General features: G+C 39.0%; 1 protein-coding gene across 2 annotated transcripts in view; it reads right to left on the bottom strand.

Moving 5' to 3' along the window:
• LOC120525750 (dihydropyrimidinase-related protein 5) overlaps positions 1-25,808 on the bottom strand; it is a 215,140-nt gene that overhangs the window by 66,799 nt on the left and 122,533 nt on the right. For both annotated transcript variants that reach the window (XM_039748319.1, XM_039748320.1), the window contains exons 3-4: positions 5,450-5,608; positions 1,000-1,179 (exon numbers count right to left, since the gene is read on the bottom strand). In XM_039748319.1, coding sequence (XP_039604253.1) covers positions 1,000-1,179; positions 5,450-5,608 — 339 coding nt within the window. The remainder of the gene's footprint in view (positions 1-999; positions 1,180-5,449; positions 5,609-25,808) is intronic.

The following is a 25,808-nucleotide window of genomic DNA, read 5'->3' on the forward strand; positions in this document are numbered from 1 at the left end:
TGTCTAACATGTATGTTTATTTTTTCTTCAAGCAAACATAAGTAATAATTGAAATGCAATTTGGGTATTACTTCACTGAAGTTGTCCTGTTGCATACTGACAGTTAGCAATGATTGATGAGTGTCAATATAATGAGTTATGTTTATTAAGGGTAATTTCTTTCAGAGGTAGTGATTCGCATATGGACTGCTATGAATCAGCAAGGGAAGACTTTCAAGCAAACCCTTGGTTTATGTGATAATATTTTTAAATGTAGCTATCTGGGTGCAGTGTGCCACATCTGTGAATCCTGGCAGGAGTGTGACCCATAAGCAGAGCAGCTTCTGGCCTCTGCTAATGTATTCCTCTCTGTAAGAATAAAGTGCTAACCACCATAAAGTGTAATGTGTTAGGCTAAGTGCACTGTGTCAGTGACGACTGAATGTAAAATAGGTAAATACTGCACAATGAATCAAGGCTAATAATTTAGGTATTCCCAGTATTAACTTGTCCACCAATGTAAAAAGAACCTTAAGAGATTAGAATGCGTTTCGTAAATGCTTTTTCACATTAAAACAGGGGGCACAGTAACCCTTTCTTTGAGCCTCTTTTGGGCCAATTGCACTCATCAAGTAAATGAATAATAATCAAATCCACAAAAATGCACCTTATTATGATTAAAAAATGATTTTCTCACATCATGAATCAATGTACACCCAAACAAAGTATATTGTTTAAACTTCACCCAAGGTTAGAGGTTACGGTATATTTATAAACCACAGCAGACACATTCAAAGCAATGAACAAAGCCCACAGCTGTAGTACTAGAATAGAATGTTTTAGGTCTACATTCAAGCAAATACTATAAAAAGAGAAAATCAAAAGATTGTCCAGTAATATTAATAACAGTTAAGAAAATTAAATCAGAAACCCTTTCAGCATCCACTTATAAACAATGCATTAGTAAGTGAATTCTAATATTTAATAATGGTTATAGTAATAGAATATTTTAATTCTCACCTCGGCCACAAGTTCTCCATTTTCAGCATGGACTCGTGCCACAGCCCCAATATCTTTGCAGGTTCGCATCACCTGATACAGGTCACTGTCACGCAACATGTACAAGTCCTTATAGGTCATGAACATCTGAAAGGAGTTTACTCCCTTTTCTTTTACCAAAGTTTCCATTTCAGCTTGTACCTTGAGAAAGACAAAAAAGCAGTTTTAGCTACACTGCCGTTTTCATGAACTCTATAAAATTACACAATATGCATATGGTGCTGATACAAATATAAAACAAACAGCAAGGTCAGTCAGTCAATTTTTAACTGGCTTTGTCCTGAACAGGGACATGGGGGGTGCTGGAGTGTATCCCAGTCAGCACAGAGCACAAGGCAGGAACAAACTCTGGACAGGGCGCAGTCCATCACAGAGTGAACACACACAACCAAACCACACACAAGTGGCAATTTAGTATTACCAATCCATGTAACTTTCATATCTTTGGAATGTGCGAGGAAACTGGACCACCCAGAGGAAACCCACCCAAACACAGGTAAACATGCAAACTCCACACAGAGAGGACCCAAGACGCAAACACTGGTCTCCTGAGAGGCAGCAGCGCTACCACGGCGCCACCATGCCTCCCAAACAGTGAGGTTACTTTTCAAAAATTTTTGTTCACATATTAGAAGTTACATGTTCACAATTATCCAACCTACACTTTTTTTTTTTTAAATATATTTTACATGGGCACAAAGGCGTCCAACATTTTTGCTTGAGCACAAAAGCTTCCACATTACAACAAACTTAGCTTCATGGTGTTAAATATCTAAATGTCCAAAACCAGTAAAGCCATAGTATCCATAATAAAAATTTGTATCATTGTATTTTTTCCTATTTTTCATTAAGGCCAACATGTTTTGAGACCACTGCCCCTTCACTAGAGACAGATAATCTCAGACCTAAAGGCTTTATTTATTAATCTTGATGGAATAAATCACAGCTACCTATCCCGGTTAACAAAATGTACCAAGTAAGACATTTATGGCACAATAAGAAATGTCTTTAAAAGGTAGGGAGAGCATAAAAACTTTGTACTGAGATCCAAGTTACGCCACATAGAAATTTTTATTGTAACATAGTTCCATAGCAACTGTTGTGCCAGTCCTCCTTACTTAGGCAGATCAGGCAGAGTTTACCAAAGCTCAGAGAGGCTGGAGCTGTTAGTACCCTTATTAACAGAACAGTTAAATATATGTTTCTAAATAAATTCTAGCTGACATTAAAACCTAAGACATGATTTTGAATGATTATTTTTTCAATATTCTTTTTTTTTGCCATTAGTAATATTTTTCTCCTAAATGAGAAGAAAACAGTAGTCGCAATTAGACTCTAAAGGGTGTAAGCAAGTGCTTAACAAAAAGTTGAGTGAAGGAAAGGAAGCTTACAAAGGTAACATAAAAGACAGACTTGCTCAGAATACACTACCGGTCAAAAGATCTAGAACACCTCAGATTTTCCAGTTTTTCTTCCTTTTTAATAGGTTGAAATGTAATAACTGACCTAAAATGGTGAAAAGGTAAGCAGTGCGGTACCCGGATGGGGGTGGTACCCAGCCGGGATGCCCGAGAAGACCGGAGGAGGGTTGTTCCTCCTCCAGACCTCGAGGGGGTGACAGCCCTGGGGGCCGCGGGTAAAGAGCTGGAAAGCTTGACCCTGTAGGGGCCCGTGGTCACCACCAGGGGGACCCCAATACCTGGAGGACCCTGGACCTCAGCACTTTCACCACACCAGGAAGTGCTAGGAGGAAGAGGAACAGGCTCACTCGGAGTGCTTTCGGGGAGACAGCAGCCACTTCCGCCACACTGGGGCGTGTCGGTGGGAGATTGCCGGGAACACACCTGGAGCACATCCGGGTGCTTATTTAAAGGGGCTGCCTCCCTTCAGAGATGGACGTGAGTCGAGAGGAAGAGTGGACAAGGTCTCTGGAGGAGAGAAGGAGGTGGTCTGAAGGAAAGAGAGAGAAGGCATTGTGTTGGCCTGGACTGAGAGGTATTGGGGGCTTATGAGCTGACTTTTGTAAAGGATGGAAGACCACAATAAACGTGTGTGGGTTAATACTAACGTGTCCGCCTGTCTGTGTCCAGGTCATATTCCACAGCAGTAAACTGGCAGAGGTTTAAATTTTAAATTTAGATTAGCAAAAACTGAAAAAAAAAAATGGGCCTTCTTCAGGGAACAACTAATAGATTATAACCTACAGATGTTCTGCACCAATTAAAGTAAATTAAGCCTTGCAAGGTAAATAAAACAATTTGGACAGGTGTTCCAACTTCTGTTGGTTACTTAAAACCCTCTGTCTGCCTTAAAGCAGAGTTGGAAATGACTGTGTTGCTATACTTTCTGAAGTAATGCCTGGACAATATTCCTGTAATAATGGCAAGAAAACAGCAAATAACAAACAAAATGAGAATTCTTCTCTTTTTGGCTCTCCTCTCTTTCTCCTTTGGGTTGAATTCTGGTTTGTTAAGTTTGACTTGATTGTATGTAATGCTATTTTCTTCAAATAAAATCAATAAATAAAAAAAAAAATAATAAAAACTGAGTGCTAATATAAACAATACTGCACATCCTCCCCCTGACACATTAGCATTATGGACTTTCAGCCAACAAATTATTCAGAAGTGTGTCAGAAAATGCTACTGGAGCTCCTTTATACCAACAGCAATACTCCTGCATAATGCTGCAATATAACTGGAGTTTTATTTTTTTAGTCATTCTAGAGGGGGCTGAACACACCCCAAGGAGACGCGGTCGTTCCTCAGAAACCCCTCATTTATGGTGATACAATGGGAAACAAATTGTTTTGTTTTTTTTTTACCTCCTTTTCGTTTGATCAGCTCCTGGCTTGCTGCCGTGCCACGTGATCTGCATCTTGTGCAGCGCTTCGAACATTTAAAAGCCTGTACAGCAGCTGTCCTTTTGTCTCACTGCCTTGTTTCTCTTCTCCCCCAGACATCCTCAAACACTATTCAATCTCTTTTCGCTGTTCCGTTATTTCACCGAGTAATATTTTCCATTTGTTTGTGCTAATGCAATCTTTACTATAATTTTTTTGAGACTTTCGAATTTTCCAACTTCCATTATCTCTAACCTGCTCTGCATGTGTATCGCACCAACGTTTTTGAATTCTTTACGATGTTCTACTTTGTCATCTACTCTTTGTCTATTTCTGGCCCCGGGCGTGGTTAAATCTCTTGACACAAAGTCTAGTCTCGCTTGACGTGAAAGTGTCTTTCTGAGAAAATCACATCTTGTCTCCTTACCAAGTTTTTTTTTTTAATAATAGAGAGATTTATTTAATTATTAAAGTTCTATAAAAAGTAAGATTTCTTGCTGGGGACAAAGTGCTATCTATCTATCTATCTATCTATCTATCTGTCTGTCTATCTATCTATCTATCTAAAGTCCCACCTTTATAGAAATATGACATTGTCAAATCATTTAGAATATAGTTTCATGGGTATTTTTAAAAACTTGTATACAAAACTATCCTAAGACACAGGATTTTGCCCTGTAATTGACTGAAATCCCATCCCATGATACTTCCTGTGTTGCACCTTTAATATAAGTTGCAGCTTTTCACAATTCTTAACAGAAAAAAGCAGCCGTTGAAAACAGGTGCATGGATTTTGGTTTAAGATTGATCATATCTGTTTCCATTTATCATTTACTATATAGAGTAAAAGCTGAATTGGCAAGTTAGGCAAACAAGAAGTACTGATACTACACTCCTCTAGTAAGCTCTCACACATTGACAGACTTTGACGCCCTGCTGTAATCAAAGCCTGCCTCTAACTGCTAACATCAGAAAGCATACAGTACTGTAAATCTGTTTTACTGCATAGCTGCAAGTGCAGAAAAATTATCCATACATTTTTAAAACTTACTTTTCTAATGTTTGGGTTTTAGAATATTGGAGCCTACCAATACAAGAATAAGACAGGAACAAACCTGGATGGGAGTCTAATTAATTCAAGGGAACATTTGCAGATAATCTGCTAAACTAAAAATAAACATTGTCTTTAAGGAGAAGCTGCTGGCACCTGCACAGACAACTTTTTATTTATTTAGTGCTTTTATTATATAATCAGATTTAAAAAGTGTACCAATGTCTGATGTGTCAAAGCTACATAAATGTGTGGTTCAGAGTCCTGTTCTTTAGCCATTATAATTTTTGTTGGGACAATATCCTCTTAAAATTAAAACAGCAATATATATATACTATATTATTTGAATGCAGTGGACGGAGGAGACTTAAATGAGAATTTTACTCAAGTATACCAGTGTCCTAAACACTAAATAGGCAAACAACCACCAAACAAAACTTAAGAGCTATTCAGTCTCACAATCAGGAAGCAAACAAAGAAGTTAAAACTCAGAAAAAAATTAAGGTGTGTAAACTCACCTTACAGCTCCACCAGGTAACCCCAACATGCAGAGCATAATCACAGCAAGTTTTGGGGTCTGCCAGTGCTCGGCATTTGTCATATGCCTCCAGAAGTGATGTGTCTTTGTCTGGTAAAACATGAGCAATGACCATTGTGGTCCCACCCACCAGAGCAGCCTAGGAGTACGAAAAAAAGAGATTATATTGATGTTAGGCTCTATGAGAGCATGGGAAGCTTTTCTTATTCAAAAAGCTGTCATAATGAGAAAGTGTTCTTCACGTATTTAGCTCCATTACAAAATATTTCTGTTAATACCATCATAGCGTTAACAATTTTAATAAATGCACACTGAACTATGAACAAAGGTGCATCTTTCATTCATCCATTTCTGATACTTTTTTTGGTTATGAAATGCAATAAACAGGGGCAAAATTTCAATATGAAAAGGTAATAGCAACAAGGAAAGGCAAGACTTTTTTTCAAATAATCTGCAAATTCCATGACTGAAAAATCTAAGAAAAGAGCGCTCTCTCTTTATTGTTAGTATGGATTTACACCATAATCCTTGATAGTAGTGTTTTAGGTAATTTCAAACTGTCATCTCTTTCATGCATTTCCACATACTGATTAAGCATTTTACGTTCATACCGTGAAGTAGAGATAAGAACCCAGCCAAAAGGGGATGCACAAACCAGTGTGTTTCTTTGTGCTGGTCCCAAGCCCAGATAAATGGGGAGGATTACGTCAGGAAGGGCATCTGGTATAAAATTTTGCCAAATCAATATGCGGACAACAATACAAATTTCCATACCGGATCTGTCGAGCCCCGGGTTAACAACAACTGCCACCAGTACTGTTAGCCAACAGGGTGCTGGAGGAAATTGGGCTACTGTTGGCTGAAGAAGAAGAAGGAGAAGAAGAGGGGGGAGACGTGTCCGGAGGCAGGAGGAGAGGAGGAAAGTAAAGAGAGTGGAACTGAGGGTAGGAACTTTGAATGTTGGCAGTATGACTGGTAAGGGGAGAGAGTTAGCAGATATGATGGAGAGAAGGAAGGTTGATATATTGTGCGTGCAAGAGACTAAATGGAAGGGAGTAAGGCCAGGTGGATCGGAGGTGGATTCAAATTGTTCTATCATGGTGTGGATGGGAGGAGAAATGAAGTAGGGGTTATTCTGAAGAATCAGCAAATCAACAGTGTTTGGGAGGTCAAAAGAGTATCAGACAGAGTAATGATTATGAAGCTGGAAACTGAAGGTGTGATGGTGAATGTTGTTAGTGCATGTGCACCGCAATTTGGTTGTGCAATGGGTGAGAAAGAAGATTTTTAGAGTGAGTTGGATGAAGTGATGAATAGTGTATCCAAGGGACAGAAAGTGGTGATTGGAGTGGATTTCAATGGGCATGTTGGTGAAGGGAACAATGGAGACGAGGAGGTGATGGGTAGGTATGGTGTCAAGGAGAGGAATGAAGAAGGTCAGAGGATAGTGGATTTTGCCAAAAGGATGGACATGGCTGTGGTGAATACGTATTTTAAGAAGAGGGAGGAACATAGGGTTACATACAAGAGTGGAGGAAGATGCACACAGGTAGATTACATCCTATGCAGAAGAGTTGATCTGAAGGAGATTGAAGACTGCAAAGTGGTGGCAGGGGAAAGTGTAGTTAAGCAGCATAGGATGGTGGTCTGTAGGATGACGTTGGAGATCAAGAAGAGGAGAGAGTGAGGGCAGAGCCAAGGATCAAATGGTGGAAGCTGAAAAAGGAAGACTGCAAGGTTGAGTTTAGGGAGGAGGTGAGACAGGCACTGGGTGGTAGTGAAGAGTTACCAGACAGCTGGGAAACTACAGCAGATGTAGTAAGGGTGACAGCAAGAAGGGTGCTTGGCGTGACATCTGGAAAGAGGAAGGAGGAAAAGGAAACCTGGTGGTGGAATGAGGAAATACAGGAGAGTATACAGAGGAAGAGGATGGCAAAGAAGAAGTGGGATAGTCAGAGAGATGCAGAAAGTAGACAAGAGTACAAGGAGATAAGGCACAAGGTGAAGAGAGAGGTGGCAAAGGCTAAAGAAAAGGCGTATGATGAGTTGTATGAGAGGTTGGACACTAAGGAGGGAGAAAAGGACCTGTACCAATTGGCTAGACAGAGGGACCGAGCTGTGAAAGATGTGCAGCAGGTTGGGTGATAAAGGATAAAGATGGAAACATACTCACAAGCGAGAGAGTGTGTTGAGCAGATGGAAAGAGTACTTTGAGAGGCTGATGAATGAAGAGAACGAGAGAGAGAAGAGGTTGGATGATGTGGAGATAGTGAATCAGGAAGTGCAATGGATTAGCAAGGAGGAAGTAAGGACAGCTATGAAGAGGATGAAAAATGGAAAGGCCGTTGGTCCAGATGACATACCTATGGAAGCATGGAGGTGTTTAGGAGAGATGGCAGTGGAGTTTTAACCAGATTGTCCAATGGAATCTTGGAAAATGAGAGGATGCTTGAGGAGTGGAGAAGAAGTGTACTGGTGTCGATATTTAAAAATAAGGGGGATGTGCAGGACTGCAGTAACTACAGGGGAATAAAATTGATGAGCCACAGCATGAAGTTATGGGAAAGAGTAGTGGAAGCTAGGTTAAAAAGTGAGGTGATGATTAGTGAGCAGCAGTATGGTTTCATGCCAAGAAAGAGCACCACAGATGCAATGTTTGCTCTGAGGATGTTGATGGAGAAGTTTAGAGAAGGCCAGAAGGAGTTGCATTGCGTCTTTGTGGACCTGGAGAAAGCATATGACAGGGTGCCTTGAGAGGAGCTGTGGTATTGTATGAGGAAGTCGGGAGTGGCAGAGAAGTATGTAACAGTTGTACAGGACATGTAAGAGGGAAGTGTGACAGTGGTGAGGTCTGCAGTAGGAGTGACAGATGCATTCAAGTTGGAGGTGGGATTACATCAGGGATCGGCTCTGAGCCCTTTCTTATTTGCAATGGTGATGGACAGGTTGACAGATGAGATTAGACAGGAGTCCCCGTGGACTATGATGTTTGCTGATGACATTGTGATCTGTAGCGATAGTAGGGAGCAGGTTGAGGAGACCCTGGAGAGGTGGAGATATGCTCTAGAGGAGAGGAATGAAGGTCAGTAGGAACAAGACAGAATACATGTGTGTAAATGAGAGGGAGGTCAGTGGAATGGTGAGGATGCAGGGAGTAGAGTTGGCGAAGGTGGATGAGTTTAAATACTTGGGATCAACAGTACCGAGTAATGGGGATTGTGGAAGAGAGGTAAAAAAAGAGTGCAGGCAGGGTGGAATGGGTGGAGAAGAGTGTCAGGAGTAATTTGTGACAGATGGGTATCAGCAAGAGAGAAAGGGAAAGTCTACAGGACGGTAGTGAGACCAGCTATGATATATGGGTTGGAGACGGTGGCACTGACCAGAAAGCAGGAGACAGAGCTGGAGGTGGCAGAATTAAAGATGCTAAGATTTGCATTGGGCGTGATGAGGATGAACAGGATTAGAAATGAGTGCATTAGGGGGTCAGCTCAAGTTGGATAATTGGGAGACAAAGTCAGAGAGGCGAGATTGCATTGGTTTGGACATGTGCAGAGGAGAGATACTGGGTATATTGGGAGAAGGATGTTAAGGATAGAGCTGCCAGGGAAGAGGAAAAGAGTAAGGCCTAAGCAAAGGTGTATAGATGTGGTGAGAGAGGACATGAAGGTGATGGGTGTAACAGAACTAGATGCAGAGGACAGAAAGATAAGATATGGAAGAAGATGATCCGCAGTGGCAACCCCTAACGGGAGCAGCCGAAAGAAGAAGACGAAGACTGTGAAGTAGAGATAAGGAATGCAGATTGTAAATGAGGAAGGTGAGGAAAAAGAGAAACACTCTGGGTATTATTGGCATTCAAGTGAGACTTCTGGAAGCACCAAAAGGAAGAATGAGCAAGAAACAAGACTACTGAGGAGTAAATGATGGCTTTCAGGAAGCAGTCAATAAAACCCTGAACAGGACAAGAATCAACAGGTCTTTTCAATGGTCATGTAACTAACTGATTTTTTTTAATTCTCAGCTGTTGGAAAAGGCTGAAATTCCTAAACAACTTCATAAAAGGTTCATTTTGCCAGAACCACTGGATGATGGAGCATCAAGCTCATATACTGCCATGCCATAGTAGGTAATATTATTCAAAATAGGCAAGCTGTTTTTTATCCCCTAATTCCTCCCTTAATTCGGAATCCCCTTTAACTGAATTCTTATTTCAATCTGTGAGATTAAAAATAGCGATGCTCTCTTCACAGATTTGTTAGCGCACAGATTTGTATTCAGTCTCTTCAGCACTTTTACAGGATATCTTTGTTCCCTTCAACACAGCCAACTTCCAGCTTTTGGAAAGTTGACACAAGTACACTATACATAACTTGACATCCTGATTAACAGAAGCTAAAGCCACCGCTATTGAAGAACTGCTTGCCTTCTTAAAATTATTAATTCATTTTTTAAACATACTAGTTCTAAAAAAAGTATAAAAAAAAACAAGGTTTATTTTTCAGTGACCATTTACATAAGTAAAAATACATCAAACAAAGATACTTTACATGAAATAAAATCTTGTAAAATACAAAAGGGTTTCTAATGACAATAAATAACAGACAGGGTGTAGATTATAGGAAAAATGTCTAAAAGCAAACAAAAAGAGCTAAAGTCTTGCTTTAATCAAACCATGGGGTTCTGGATTCTTTCCTGACAGCAGCAGCTGCTGCAAGACAATTACCAGCCATGGTTGGAGTATCAGTCCACAACAGAAGTCCACATTGCAGGCGAAGAAAAAACCTGAAAAAGGTTAATTAACCCAAGTATCTAGACCTTGCTTATTAGGTTTAGAGGTAGGAGGTCAGGCAGGAGGTCAGGCAACTACAGTCATGGGTGGCAAGATTCATGCCATCTGCTAGAGTGAGGGTCTCAGGATTTGGTTATTCTTGAAGTTCTCTAAAAATATATACTTTGACTAAAAGGCAAAAGTGAAAAACAAACATCTTTTTAAAAAATGCTGATTTATTAAATAAAAAAAACACGAGGAAGAGAAACTTAAGGGAAAAAAACAAAGTAATGAACAAAGTGAAATACAATAGATCCCAAATGTTCCTTTAAGCTTTATTGAACAGGTAAAGGGATGGTTTGCTCCTGTTGACCACTACTTAAGCACTGTGCCACAAGTGCCAAATACTTTTCCCATTGTCCTACCAAATTCTTCCTTGTTCCCTGCATCCTCTTGTTGCACAACCTTTTAATATTTTTTTGCATACCTCTGCTTAGTGCATTACAAATGTGTTTTTTTGTTTGTTTTGGAGAATATATTTATACCATTTATCAGACTGAAAATGATTTTCTTAAAATTAAACATTTTTCCCATTCTATCAACATATGAAATTTGACAAATGAGAGAAGAGCATTCAGTCCATCAGGCTTGTTTGTTTAGCTAATAGCTAAGCTCTCTGCATGACTTATGGTATTAAATAATGCTGTTTGCACCCTGTGATGAAGAAATATGTCTTTTTGGATGTGATTCTACAATGGGTCTGTTATTGGAAAATAATCAAGCACCCTTTAACTGCAATGGTAGATTTTTTAACAATACCTACAGCTGTATATGATACAGCACGGGAGTGCAGTGGTTGATGCTGCTACTTCACAGATACTGCATCCTTGATTTGAGTCTTGTCCCCACTTTTCATTGTGGAGTTTGCATTTCTCCATGTGTCTGTGTTGGTTTTCCTCAAGGCACTCCAGATTTCCTCCCACCTCACAATGGACTACCTTGAAATTATTATATAAGACCCCCGTGACCCTGTATTCGGATTCAGCGGGTTAGAAAATGGATGGATGGATATCTCATATGTGCTTAAGTAAGCCTTTGATGGCCTTGGGCCCAGTGATGCGCTCTGGCTCACCTTAACCTTGACTTGGATTAAGCAGGTTTCTTTCAAGCAATAAAATAAAGCAGTCAGATCTGAGAGCTGAATATTTTTTTTCTTTCCAGATTATGTGCCAGAGATCCGAATAATACCTGGTGTAAATTAACAAACAGGCACTTCTCTGGAAAAATGGCAAGGTTATAACAACGGTCCAGGATTAAACACACTACCACAAGAAAGGATAACAAACTGAGAAAGAGGCCACTTTACACTAACACTGAGTGCTACATTGGCTGGCCACCTGAATCTGAGTTTTGCCTTGACTTGTTTATTTCAGTCATTCTCCACTACAAGGTTAGCAGGCCCTCACTTCCAAATGATAAATGTAGCAGTTGTTCAATGGTGACAGTTATCTTTGTCTTTCACTTAACATTAATGCATATTTAATCAATTATTGTAGAACATGGGGTCACTAACAGACTGATTACAACAATGTACATCTTTTCTACATTGCAGATTATTAATGAACTGACATTTTAATTGTAACCAGTCTCTAGGTCGGAGGGCAAAATTATTTTTTGTCTTGAACTCACAGATATTCTCAGTGGCTGCCATATTTAAGGCTAACACACTGACTTAGATGAAGCTTCTCATTAGAATCAATCACAGATAAAAGCATGCATGTGCATGTGTGTGGGAGGACTGTTGGCTATGCACTGACAGACCATTTTTTATAAATGTTCTTGTGCCACAAGAGCTGCCAGCAAATTGCTTGAGTGCGTCTGTTAAAAGCAGAGTATTCACAGTACATATGCAGCCTAACAAGATGAGAGATTTTAAAAGAGCAGACAAAAGGGCCAGCAGGCAGGGTGTGCAGCAGATGAAGTAACAGTCACATATCACAAGCACGAAGACAGCCAATATTCTTACTAGTTACTATAAAACATTTTCTTCCTCAATTAAAAAAACTGGAAGGTAAATACATCTAATATATAAAGAAGAGTCTACTGTATATGTGTGTGTGTATGTTTGTTTGTCCACCATACAAATCTGCACCGCGTGTTCGATCGCCACCAAACTGGGCATGGGGCTCCTTTGTGACCAGGAGAAGGTCATGGGGTATATTTGGTTCGGAAAAATGCTCATGGTGAACCACAGGGCACCTTTTCACCGACACAACATTCGGCACACGTCCCCATACTTAAGATGGCCGCACGTTGTAACAGAACTTCACCGCTGCGCCATCTAGCGGCAGCTTTGGTCTCTGTGCGTCACTCTTTACCCATGTTTCTTTAAATTGCCAAGAGAGAGCAGAAGTGTCCAAGTATGAGAAGGCCGGCTACATTGATCAGGTGAAGAGGAACTGCCGCATAGATCCAAAACGTCAACGACCCAGTGCGCATGACCAGCTGACACACCTGCGTTTCCACACGTCACACTCCCACACGAGTGTAAAAAGCACATTTGAGACTCGACTTAAAAAGACACCATCCTTCCCCAACCATTTCCCCAAATGCAGCCCTGATTGTATATCACTACTTTCTGTACTTACCATCACCAACGTCCATTACATGGCATCATGGTTCAACACAGACACTCCTTACAAACAGAGCACCCCTACCTGCCATTTTTCCCAGTACAGTTTCAGTGCTAATCTTTCTCACTGGCTTTCCGTATTTGTGGTTCTATTTCCTTGCTTTCTGACTGACAGCACGGTTTCAGTGTTGCTCTTTCTCCCTGACTGGTGCTATTTGTTTGCTTTCCGATATATTGTAAATAATGTAAATTAATCTCACTGTGGTGCTTATTCCATACGTAATAACATGTAACACATTATAATTGTCCTGCTTTTTGCTAATAAAAAAAAAAAGAGGCTGTTGAATGCACAATTGATTACATCAACTTCTGTATGGACATTATAGTTCCAGTAAGAACAGTACGCTGCTATGCTAACAACAAGCCATGGATTACAAGTGACATCAAAGGCCTTTTGAACCAGAAGAAAAGGGCTTTTAAAGGCGGTGATCACCATGAGCTCAAACGTGTGCAGAAGGAACTCCGAGTCCAGCTCAGGGCGGCGAAAGAGCAGTACAGGAGAAAGCTGGAGCAGAAGTTGCAGAACAGCAGCATGAAGGAAGTGTGGGATGAGATGAAGATTATCACTGGCTGCAGCTCGAAGCGGGGTGCCGCCATCGAAACAGACGTGGAGAGAGCAAACCAAATGAACAACTTCTTTAATAGGTTTGATCACAGTAACCCACTCTCACCTCGGAGTACTGCATCCTCCAACCATCCTTCTGCTGATACCAGCATAGGTGAGATATCCCCACCCACAATTACAGCAGCCCATGTGAGCAGAGAGCTGAGAAGTCTTCGTGCCAGCAAAGCAGCGGGTCCAGATGGTGTATCGCCACAATTGCTGAAGGCCTGTGCGTTGGAACTGGGGAGTCCTCTACAGCGCATCTTCAACCTGAGCCTGGAACAGGGGAGAGTCCTAAGGCTTTGGAAAACATCTTGTATCACCTCTGTCCCAAAGGTACCACGTCCTAGTGAGCTGAATGACTTCTGGCCTGTTGCTCTGACGTCACATCTGATGAAGACCATGGAGCGGCTACTGCTTCACCACCTGAGGCCGCAGGTCCGCCACACCCTCGACCCTCTGCAGTTTGCATACCAGGAGAAGGTAGGAGCGGAGGATGCCATCATCTGTATGCTATACCGATCCCTCTCCCACTTGGACAGAGGCAGTGGTGCTGTAAGAATTATGTTTTTGGACTTCTCTAGTGCCTTCAACACCATCCAACCTCTGCTCCTTAGAGACAAGCTGACTGAGATGGGAGTAGACTCACACCTGGTGGCATGGATCATGGACTATCTTACAGACAGACCTCAATATGTGTGTCTTGGGAACTGCAGGTCTGACATTGTGTTCAGCAATACAGGGGCGCCGCAGGGGACTGTACTTTCTCCGGTCCTGTTCAATCTATATACATCAGACTTCCAATATGACTCGAGTCCTGTCACGTGCAAAGTTCGCTGATGACACTGCTATTGTGGGCTGCATCAGGAGTGGGCAGGAGGAGGAGTACAGGAAGCTAATCAAAGACTTTGTTAAATGGTGTGACTCAAACCACTTACATCTTAACACCAGCAAAACCAAGGAGCTGGTGGTGGATTTTAGGAGGCCCAGGCCCCTCATGGACCCCGTGATCATCAGAGGTGACTGTGTGCAGAGGGTACAGACCTATAAATATCTGGGAGTGCAGCTGGATGACAAATTGGACTGGACTGCCAATACTGATGCTCTATGTAAGAAAGCTCAGAGCCGACTATACTTTGAGAAGGTTGGCATCCTTCAACATCTGCAATAAGATGCTGCAGATGTTTTACCAGACGGTTGTGGCGAGTGCCCTCTTCTACGCGGTGGTGTGCTCGGGAGGCAGCATAAAGATGAAAGACGCCTCACGCCTGGACAAACTTGTTAAGAAGGCAGGCTCTATTGTAGGAGTAAAGTTGGACAGTTTAACATCTGTGGCAGAGCGACGCGTGCTAAGCAAACTCCTGTCAATCATGAGAAATCCATTGCATCCACTAAACAGTGTCATTTCCAGGCAGAGGAGTAGCTTCAGTGACAGACTTTTGTCACTGTCTTGCTCCACTGACAGACTGAGGAGATCGTTCCTCCACCACACTATGCGACTCTTCACTTCCACCTGGGGGAGTAAATGCTAACATTACTCAAAGTTATTGTCTGCTTTTTTATTTTTATTTTTTTCATTTTTCATTTTATTACTATTTAATTTAATATTGTTTTTTTGTATCAATATACTGCTGCTGGATTATGTGAATTTCCCCTTGGGATTAATAAAGTATCTATCTATCTATCTATCTATACCCATGCCACTGAAAAAAAGATGTAGAATTGGAAGGTCCACTTCAGATGCCACAAGAAAGTCTATTTCAAGGGCGTCTGAAACGCCACAGCACACAGAATCCAAACTGAAGGAACTTACAATAGAATGTCAATCAGAAAGCGGTTTCTTCTATTTCTATATTCTGTTTCTTTCATTTGGGAAATTCACCGGTTATATTCCCGGACAACGCCGGGTACACATTTGAACAGAGACTCACCTTAAAAAGACAGCATCCTTCCCCCGCCATTTTCCACACACGTGGCAGCGATTGTATGTCATTTCTCTCTGTAGTTACCATCGCCAACATCCATTATATAGCAGCACGGTTCAACACAGACACTCCTTACTATGTAATACCACTCCCCTTTGTGTCAAGACACTTTATCCAAATATTATTGAAGCAACTATCGTGACACGTTGCGCAAGACGTACAGATGTTTTCATACCAAGAATACCTCTGATTCCGAATGATTAACCCTTTGATTTCAAACTGCTCCAAATTCCTGTTCGTTTGGCTTTTGCTATGTCAATTAATAAGGCTCAAGTGCAATCACTACAAGTTGCAGGCATCAATTTCGAAAATCCATGTTTTTCACATGGACAACTCTACGTAGCATAGAGTGGGCAATCCTCAGAATTTGTTCATTTTCTCACCACAAGGGAAAACAAAAAATATAGTGCATCCAAAGGTTCTGGAATGATCACTTATATTACCTATTACAATAAAATGCGAATCAGAAAACTGTTTGTTCTATTTCTATATTCTGTTTCTCTCATTTTGGAAATTCACCGGTTATAGATTTCCAGGCAATGCCGGGTACTCCTGCTAGTTTATAATAAATTGCTCAAAAAATTAAAAGAACACTTTGAAAACACATTATATATCTCAATGGGAAAAAAAATCATGCTGGGTATATATACTGATATGGACTGAGTAATGTGTTAGGAACGAAAGAATGCCACATTGTTTGATGGAAATGAAAATTATTAACCTACAGAGAGCTGAATGTCTGGGCTGAAAAGTGAAAAAAATGATATGGCAGGCTAGTCCATTTTGCAGAAATTTCACTCAAATTTTTACTCAAAATTGTATTTAGTAGTTTGTATGGCCCCCAAGTGCTTGTATGGATGACTGTTGATGTTGGGGCATGTTCCTAATGAGACAACGAATGGCAGTCAAGGTGCCGAAGTATAGTCTGTAGAGGTCTGTGCATCCCTGCATGGATATGCCTCCCCAGACCATCACTGACCACCACAAAATCACATAAAATATGCATTGTGATCTGACTTGAACACTAAGGGTAACATTTCAAAGAAGCTACTGTACATGCCACTATGATGTGAGGGAAAATTTTCTGCTAGGCAGCAACTTGGACTAGTAAGGGTTGATCTGGGTTGTATAGTCCCAGTGAGTAAGATGTCAACTGCGCGTGACGTTACCCCACGTCCTGCATGCCGAGTTGTGGGACTTACATTGCAGTCAATTCTCTTTGTGCAGACGTCTGCAGGGTACTAATTAACTGGGAGGACACTGTTGCTATTCAAGCAGTGCACTGTCTATACTTGCTTGTATACTTTACATAAATCTGGAAAATTCCACAAGGTGGCAGTGGGAGAAATCATCACGATGAGAAAACAACTTCCAGTATTAGTGTGTTGTGAGTTGAGGGAAGAAAGATGTTAAAGATAAAAATTCTTTGCTGTTGAGAAGACGGCAACAGTGACACATAAGATGGTATCTAAGACCTTTAAATGTATAAAGTCGTTATGATGGGGAATATGTGATGCTTGTATTGCCTATGTGAGAAATGGATGAAAGAAACACCATAAATACATTTGCATATCAGCATTTAAGTCTGATGATTTGCTTCACTGCATCAAACCATTCATCAAGCATCAAAGCATGCAGATTTATTTTGTTGCAATAACCATAATGTATGGCTGTCATCAACTGAAATGATTCCTGGTTTCTTCAGCATCATCTTTATCAAGTCATTCTGGCTGCCTCACTTGTAATCTATCTTAGTTTACACAGATTTTGATTAGACATTATAATTAACCAGGTAATGGACAAACGTTGATGAAAGTCTAGGTCACACTATGAAAAAAGGACAACATAACATCACTATCCACATTAAAAAGTCTGAATTTAACACAAAAATGACTGATTTTACCTGAAGTAGATGGTTTGTTTTGTATTGGTATTTACTTGGAAAATTATTATTGATGTTGGTTTTTAGATATTTAAATTCTGCCAAATTTCTGTCCTTTCTACCAAAATCTGTCCCATCACACTTGTATGTGAGTAAACAGCAAAGGAAAGTGAACACACACTTGCAGAGCCTCATGTTTAACTGAGATGTTCAGGAAAGACCAAATCATTTAGACCATTTTGTTATGACTGAAAAGAAACATTACATACACATAATGTAATATATTGGTCAACTGGTTCTCTACAACCCTGAACTGTATGAGAAGGTAGATTATGCAATTTATGAATTATTCAGAAAGCAAGATAGTAATTGATAACAAAGAAATAGTTCTCTAACACATATATCTGGCCTGTTTAGAGCAAAATATTATTTGAAGAAAATAAAGAATGACTAAGAATTCATCTGTTAGTGTTCAGCTTTTTATACCCTACAGCCTAGAATACTTCTCAGTTTATTTTTTGACTTAGCTTTTTGCATAGAACATTTAAAAAATAGTTATAGGCAGTAATTTAAGGTAATATAATACATATAATGAAAAGGATAATATCAACAACAACAACAACATTTATTTATATAGCACATTTTCATAGAAACCGTAGCTCAAAGTGCTTTACATAATAAAGAATAGAAAAATAAAAGACACAATAAGAAAAACATCTGCCTACAGTAATTAATTTATGAAGTACTATAATATATACAGTATGAATACATACTGAAATCACAAAATAGACAACGTTCTCATCCTATTTTTTATTTATCATATATAACATATGTATTTTCTAAGCTATTAGAAAATAAGCAAAAAGTTCAAGAATTTAGAATGATGGTTACGGACAAAATGCAGCTGCACTACAATCACAGTGGTTTCCCAGTCATACCACTATGTAAACAGAGAAAAATATATGGAGGTAAGAAGTTGGAATTTGCCAGAATTTACAGCTGAAAAAAGATAATTCACAACTGAAGTCATAGAGGAGCAATATGTTATTGAAGGTTCAGCAATGAAAGTGAGTTTATTAGTTGTTTCTGCAATATTCTTGTGTAAGTGCAGACTACCTACCAACTGACAAAAGATATTTTAGGTTATTAATCTTTTTCCCAGGTATCTTAAATGGTGTTCTGTGGTCCTAATATACACTAGGTGCTACATCACTCAGTTTAAAGAAATGAAAATACAGACCTATTCCTTAGAGGTTTCTGTTTTATAATTCAGGAAATGACTGCTGCAGTTGCAATGGACGCCATGAAAAAGATAAACTAGCCAAATGGGAAAAAATAAATTCTATACAAAGATAATATATGCAGTATTGCTTGAACTAACATGCTCCACTTTAGCCTTTTCTATGACTTCAAGGCGGAAACTGACATAATGAATTTTAGCTTTAAAGACAGCTACAGTTTGAGTGATACCAACAGCCTGCTGTTTTATTGTACCAGCTTCCTTCTTAAAATTCACAGCCTTCTTTCTACTACTGAGGCAACAACTGAGTGAAAAATTAGGATATACAAAAATTACATAGAGTTGCAACTTTTTTAAAATGCAATTTAAAAAAATAGTTGGGAAACTGGTCATTTCTGAGAGTATATAGGCTATTGGTAATTTCTTCAGTAAAATAGTAAAAGAAAAAGAAAATGTCAAAATTAAAGAAAAATATATCACATTTGTCAAGTGTTAAATGCAGCATATTCTGAGCAGTTGCTTCAAACCATAAACCAGAAGAAAGGGAGAGAAATGGAGCCTATTGCAACAGTCACAATGAATGGCACACCAAACAAAAACAAGAAGCCTAAAATACTGGACTAGAATAGCCACAAGTACTGTGAGGCAACATAGCTAACTATAATAATATAATATACTGTAATATAATATAATATAATGTGCCACAGTGGTATAATGCTTAGTACTAGTAGTTCACAGGTCCAAAGACCAGGTTTCAATTTCAAAGGGAATGGTTGCATGTTATCTTCTGTCAATATGTATTTTTCTCCAGTTTCTCACATTAACTGCCTCATTTTGAAGTCATACATGTTAGGGTAAGAGAAAATGCTGAATTTGCTTAGTACAAATGTATGTAAATGAGTGTACTGTGTAAAGCAGTGGTATTCTGTCTGGGGTTGAGTCCTGATTTACATCTCATATACTGTAACAGGAAAGGCACTGCCTCCCAATGATCCTGTGATGAAGTAAGTAATTTAGGAAAATAGATGGGTGGTACTGTAGAAGGTGAAGTACAGTCTGCTACGTTTTACAAAAAGTGTTACTAAATCGCTACAACAATTCCTGGGTATGTTTTTAATGCTATTTAAAACCAATCTGCATAAAATCTTTTCTAAATAATAACAACACTACCTATTTTAGAATATTTAGTCTCCCCACCATCTGCCAATGTAAACTTAGGCAAAAGAGTGTCCCATCTCTATATATATATATATATGGGCAAATTAGTTGAGCAATTACAATTTCATTCTTCCTGCTTTTGGTTTGTGAATATATTTCATCAGTGATGTATTTTGCTCTGAACCAGTGTAAAATTAACCTGTATTGATTAATTTCCACCTAAAATGCTAACATCCAATTTTGGATCAGTACTGCTGAATTTGATGATTTAACATAGGATTGTTGCCTATTTCATTCTGTTTTTTTTTTTTTTTGAGGACATTCCAAATCTCAGAGACAAGTGAGCATTTTGATTAGCACATGCTATTTAGTACAACATAGTTGATCAAAAACCTTTTCCCTAGTGCTGTCACAAAAGAAGTCGAGATGTAATGGCCTCCAAATTGACATACATAGATTCATAGCTAACAAACATACATACATACATACATGTAACAATAAAGGGATTTTGATTCACTAAATTGTCTTGCTTTAACCCTAAACTTACAGAGCATATTACTGGATATATGGATATATTCCATGGTGTATACGGTCATTGCAACATTAAGGTCCCTTTAAAGACTGTCTGTTGGTGGAGTCTTCCATTTCTTTCTCTCTCTATTCAGAGCTTCCACCCAGGGATTCTGCTTTGCTCACATGTTCCAAAAGCATGCTGTTAGGCTGGCTGGTGAAACGCACCTGTTATGTGGGATTGTGGGTGTATGCAGGAGGGTGACCGGCGACAGTGTAGCTTTACATTTATGACTGGCTTCTTTCTTTTTTGGAATGCAGCCAAGAAATGCTCTTGTTCTTTGTTACAGTACACTGGAAGATTAAGACTAAACAATTGTATATGGATAGATGAATTTATATTTAAACACTTTTGGTGGTTAAGCTCAATTGGGATTCTACCAGATAGACAGAAACTCTTGTTGTTAATTATGGCCTGCAAGGTGGTGATCTGTTGTTCTGTGTATTTTTCAAGTTATCATTCCGTGATTTCTCTTGCCTGCAAAAAAATGACATTATAAAGTATAGGCATATAAATTAAATTATTTAGGATGCTGGGTTATAAAAGAAATAACTTCTGTAGGGCACTTTTATATTATGCATATGACTACAAACTATAAAATGCCCATAAATGATCTTGGTAGGATGAATAAAAAAATCATAATTGATCCAAAACAAATTGCATGTGCACATTTTTGAACAGATAAGAACCCAAAAGCTTTATTAATAGAAATGGTAACCATCATCAACTAAGTAGAGATAATTTCACAGTCACAAACATTCCACTTAATAATGTGAAGGCTTGTAGGCAAATTTTATTTTTCATGAGCTTAATAGGTTCATTTAAAGTTAAAATAAAAGCTTTGATACAAATGACTGTTTTTCATTGTATTTTAAAATGGGAATGAGGTGGGGATTTTGTACATTTCTCATTTGCTCATCTTGAGTGTACAGTTTACTTTTAACACCAGATACACAGTTGTTAAGAGGAGAGGAGGTGAAAAAGTATAAGAATGCATTACAGAAAAGGCTCCTGAAAATATTTTATAATAAGTTGCTATTATTATGAGTATAAAAAACACAACACCTCAATTTTAACTATAAACCAGACAAGATTTTATATAATGTTTATCATATTAAGAAACATAAAGGTTTTACTGACATTTAAACAGAAAGCCATTAGCCTTCATAGCCTGAATCCCCAATAACAATCACACACAGCGGCACAAATTAGGTCTCTCCATCTGTCTCTGAGCTATAGCCTGCTTAAAATAAAGCTGTATATTTGGAATATTTTCGTTTTCTTCTCACATTGATTTTTAATTAGGGATGCACAAATCGGATTTTTTTTGCTGTCATTACAATGCAACATGAAATAGTATCATGTAGAAAGATGTTCGAACAGCTATAGTATAGGGGGAATATTCTCACCATTGAAATATTTAAATTTTTTTATAAAATAAAAAATAACTATGTGTTATCATAAAATAAGTTAAAACTATATTTTCTGGCAGCAACATACAATAAATATATTATAGCCTATTAGATGTAAATTGTCTAAGCAAGATATATTTTAAAACCGAAAAAAAACTCTATAGCCTTATGCAAAAAATTAATCTGGAGAGCCAGGATTTAGTTCAGGTGAAAGTTATCTCTCTCTGGATAATCCTAATTAAGCTGATTGGGTTAATGCTGTCAGCCCCTCAATGACTGTCTCATTACACCACAATGTTTAACAAAGTTTGAGTATGGAAGGAATGAGAAGTGAACTTCATAAACAACATATATATTATAGTGTATTGGCCAGATCTGACACTACAATGAATAGCAAAACAGATAACAGCCATCATAAAACAATTAAATGGATCGGGCATTGTGATATTTAACATAACAGTCATTTTAAGATACAACTGATAAACAATCCTAGACTAAGGAGGTATCAGGTGTTTTAGTCAATGTAGGTGAAGAGATTTAATTTTATTTACTAATGACTGCTGCTTGTGCAATGTAAGCTAATGTGAAGCAAGCCGTCAAACTAGACAGATGGTGTCTGTCACTCTGATGGCAAATACAAAGCCCAATAATATATCATGGTGAGCTGCTGCACTAAATATTCTACCTCCACAGTGTTATGTCAAAAAGATAGATGGCTTCTTTGTTTAAAAAGAAATCTAGTTTTTATGTGTAAGGAAGTAAATGTGCATTCTCACATAGATTATATTTTGTCTCATATAATAATCTGGTTAAGGAAATCAAATACAAAACAGAGCTTGCTTTTAGACATTTTTTAGTTTTTGCATTTTAGATTAAATATCATCGGAAAAGAAAAAACAGCAGGGGTGCAGCTGTTTGCTAACACAGCCAAATTATTCCTGAGCTTCTTCTTCTGACAAGTACATTTGTCTTTGCCAACGATGGCGAAGGAAAGGTTTGTAGAACAGAGATTTTAGGCATCATACTGCACTATATAAAACATGAACAGTAAGGAAAACCATTAGCCAAAACATTATATTTCAGGTTGAAATTTTTAGATATATCCCAAATAAAGCCACCATCCATCATAATGATTAAAACTGGGTATCCTGATGACGTAGTAAGTTGGAGGTACAGGACAGAAAATGAATGAATAATAATGAGAACAACCCTTTCCCCAGCTGACTTCAGGTTTTAAGAATTATAGCAGGCTTTTCAATTGGACCATTATTAATCATTGAAGATAGAGCCATTGATCAACGTGAGACAGCTGGACAAGCCGTCATGAATTAAGGATTTTTGAGATAGAAGTGGAGGCATATGGGATCAGTGGTTAATGCTGCTACATGACAACTCCAGAGGGCTGACCTTGCTTTTCAACCTGGTCATTAAAAAAAAACAGTGAAATTCTCCTTGTGTTCAGGTGGGCTTTCTCCATGTGGCATGTTTTTTCTGACCTCCTGAACATGTGTAGGTTAGCCTAAATGGTGCAATATAAATTCAATATGGTGGCCGACAATGGCGTCATACCACCGAAATAAGTATGTACATCGGTTTTGGTTAGCGCAGGGAAGCCGCCTACCAAATTTCGTGAAGATGGGGCCATAAATAAGAAAGTTCAACATGGCGGACATTGTCGACCGTTACGTGTAGAATTTCGAAATGAAACCTGCTTAACTTTTGTAAGTAAGCTGTAAGAAATGAGCCTGCCAAATTTCAGCCTTCTACCTACACGGGAACTTGGAGAATTAGTGATAAGGGAGTCAGTAAGTGAGTGAGTGAGGGCTTTGCCTTTTATTAGTATATATATATATATATATATATATATATATATATATATATATATATATATATATATATATATATAAATTTGGTAGGGTTATTCCTTACAGCTTCCTTACAAAAGTTGGGCAGGTTTCATATCGAAATTCTACGCGTAATGGTCATAACTGGAAGCTGTTTTTCTCCATTTACTGTAATGGAGATGAGCTTGAAAGCCGTGGGGGCGCAGTTTCGTGTGACATCATCACGCCTTCCACGTAATCACGCAGTACATAGAAAACCAGGAAGAGGCCCAAAAGCGCTGAAGAAAACATGCATTATATAATTGAGAAGGCAGCGAAACAATAAGAAGCGAGTGAGTGACATATACAACAATATTCATGAGTTCTGCTACCTAAACCTAAACTTTAAATTAAGTTCATAGACAGGCTGCCGCTGGCGTTTGTTATTTAGTGCCTGCCCATATAAGGCCGTCCGTCAGCGGCAATCCAATAGCAAACTCCCACTAAATATTCACGGGTGAAGGACTGTGCTTATGCAGAGGAAGATGAGATGGTCAGGGTGGTGTTTGGCACAAACTCAGCGAAACTGCGAGAGAAAGTTTTAAGTGCCAGGACTAAGGTAACATTAAATACAGCCATGGACATAGCACAGATGGCACCAGCACAGCTGGGAAACTTCGATGCATGTACACCGGCGGCTCACGTGAACTGGCGCAGTGCACAGACAAAAGCAACAGTTCCAAAGAGTGCTGAACAAAAAACGAATTACACAATTGAAAAGGCAGCAAAAAAATATGAAGCGTCTGATACATACAAGCATATTCATAAATGCAGCTACTGGAAACAAAGCACAGGTGGAAAAAGTCAATGTCCCGCTAAAGGAAGACAGTGTAAAAAACCCGTGCATGCAGTGTGTCAGGTCTCAGATAAAGAAGAAGACGAGCTGTTTATTGATGCAGTAAGAAGCGAATCGATGAATGAAACCTGTCATCTTTACAACGATTGACAAACACGGAATGTAACTTGAACACAACACATCCTACAAATACGAACCTGATTGAAAGAAATAATGATAATCAAATCCTTGATGACAGCAACACTCAGTAACACTCACAAAACAAATACTGTATATTGACAGTCATGTTACGTTATTTTTAAAATGTTCCCTTTTCTTTTCTAGCTTTTTAACACACTACTCTCGCTGCGATACGCTGGTATATATATATATATATATATATCCCGATCTACATACTCGAATAATGGATACTTTATTAGCCATCAATGATTGTTTTGGTAAAGCCATACTCAGTGTATTCATTAGATGAGCGGTAAAAAGTAAGAGCGAGGGAGGATGACTTATTGAGGCATGCAGGCTGTAGTGCGTCAACTCTATCTGAATTGCGATCACATTTGAAAAATATATCTTTTCAAGTTCTATTTAGTCCATATGTGTCAAACTCAAGGGCAGGGCCACATCCGCCCGTGTAATTATATCCGCCCGAGATCATTTTATATACTGTATTATTGTTATTAATGGCCGGGTATATGAAGCGCTGGTAACACAATAAACTACAGATCCCATAATGCAGCGCTTCAGCTGCCTTGCCGAACACTTACCGCGTTAATCAAGTCTACTTAATGATGCTGCAAGTTATTGCGAAGCTAGCTCACACGATGCTGAAGAGCAAAGTTGATTCTGAAAATAGAGCCTTTAAAACCGATGGGAGGCTGAGTATATGTTTACTGAACCCGTGTGTCTCATTTGTGGAGCTAATGTGGCTGTAATTACAGAATTTTATCTAAGACGGCACTATGAGACAAAACATCAGGGTAACCTGAAAGACCTGAATGCAATGCAGAAGATACAGAAAGCAGAAGAATTAAATAAGAATCTGACACTTCAGCGGACGTTTTACCGTGCACAATCACAAAGTGATTTCAAGTGAAGCTGCTTTTATGGGAGACACAAATGCACCAGTGCAACTTGCCCCACTTTCCCTGTTGCCAAGTAATGTTAAACCAAGTCGTCACTACGGTGTTCCCAAATACGCACTTTGCTGATAAACTGAGCGCACTGAGTTTGCACGGCGCTTTGGTGACTTTGAAGAACAAAAAAAGTCCGTCTACATGCGGCTCGAACCTTGTGCATGTTTGGTAGCACATATCTGTGTGAGAAGCTCTTCTCAGTGATAAAGACTAACAAA

This window comes from Polypterus senegalus, chromosome 3 (genome assembly GCF_016835505.1).
Source record: "Polypterus senegalus isolate Bchr_013 chromosome 3, ASM1683550v1, whole genome shotgun sequence".
Classification (NCBI taxonomy): Eukaryota; Metazoa; Chordata; class Cladistia; order Polypteriformes; family Polypteridae; genus Polypterus; species Polypterus senegalus.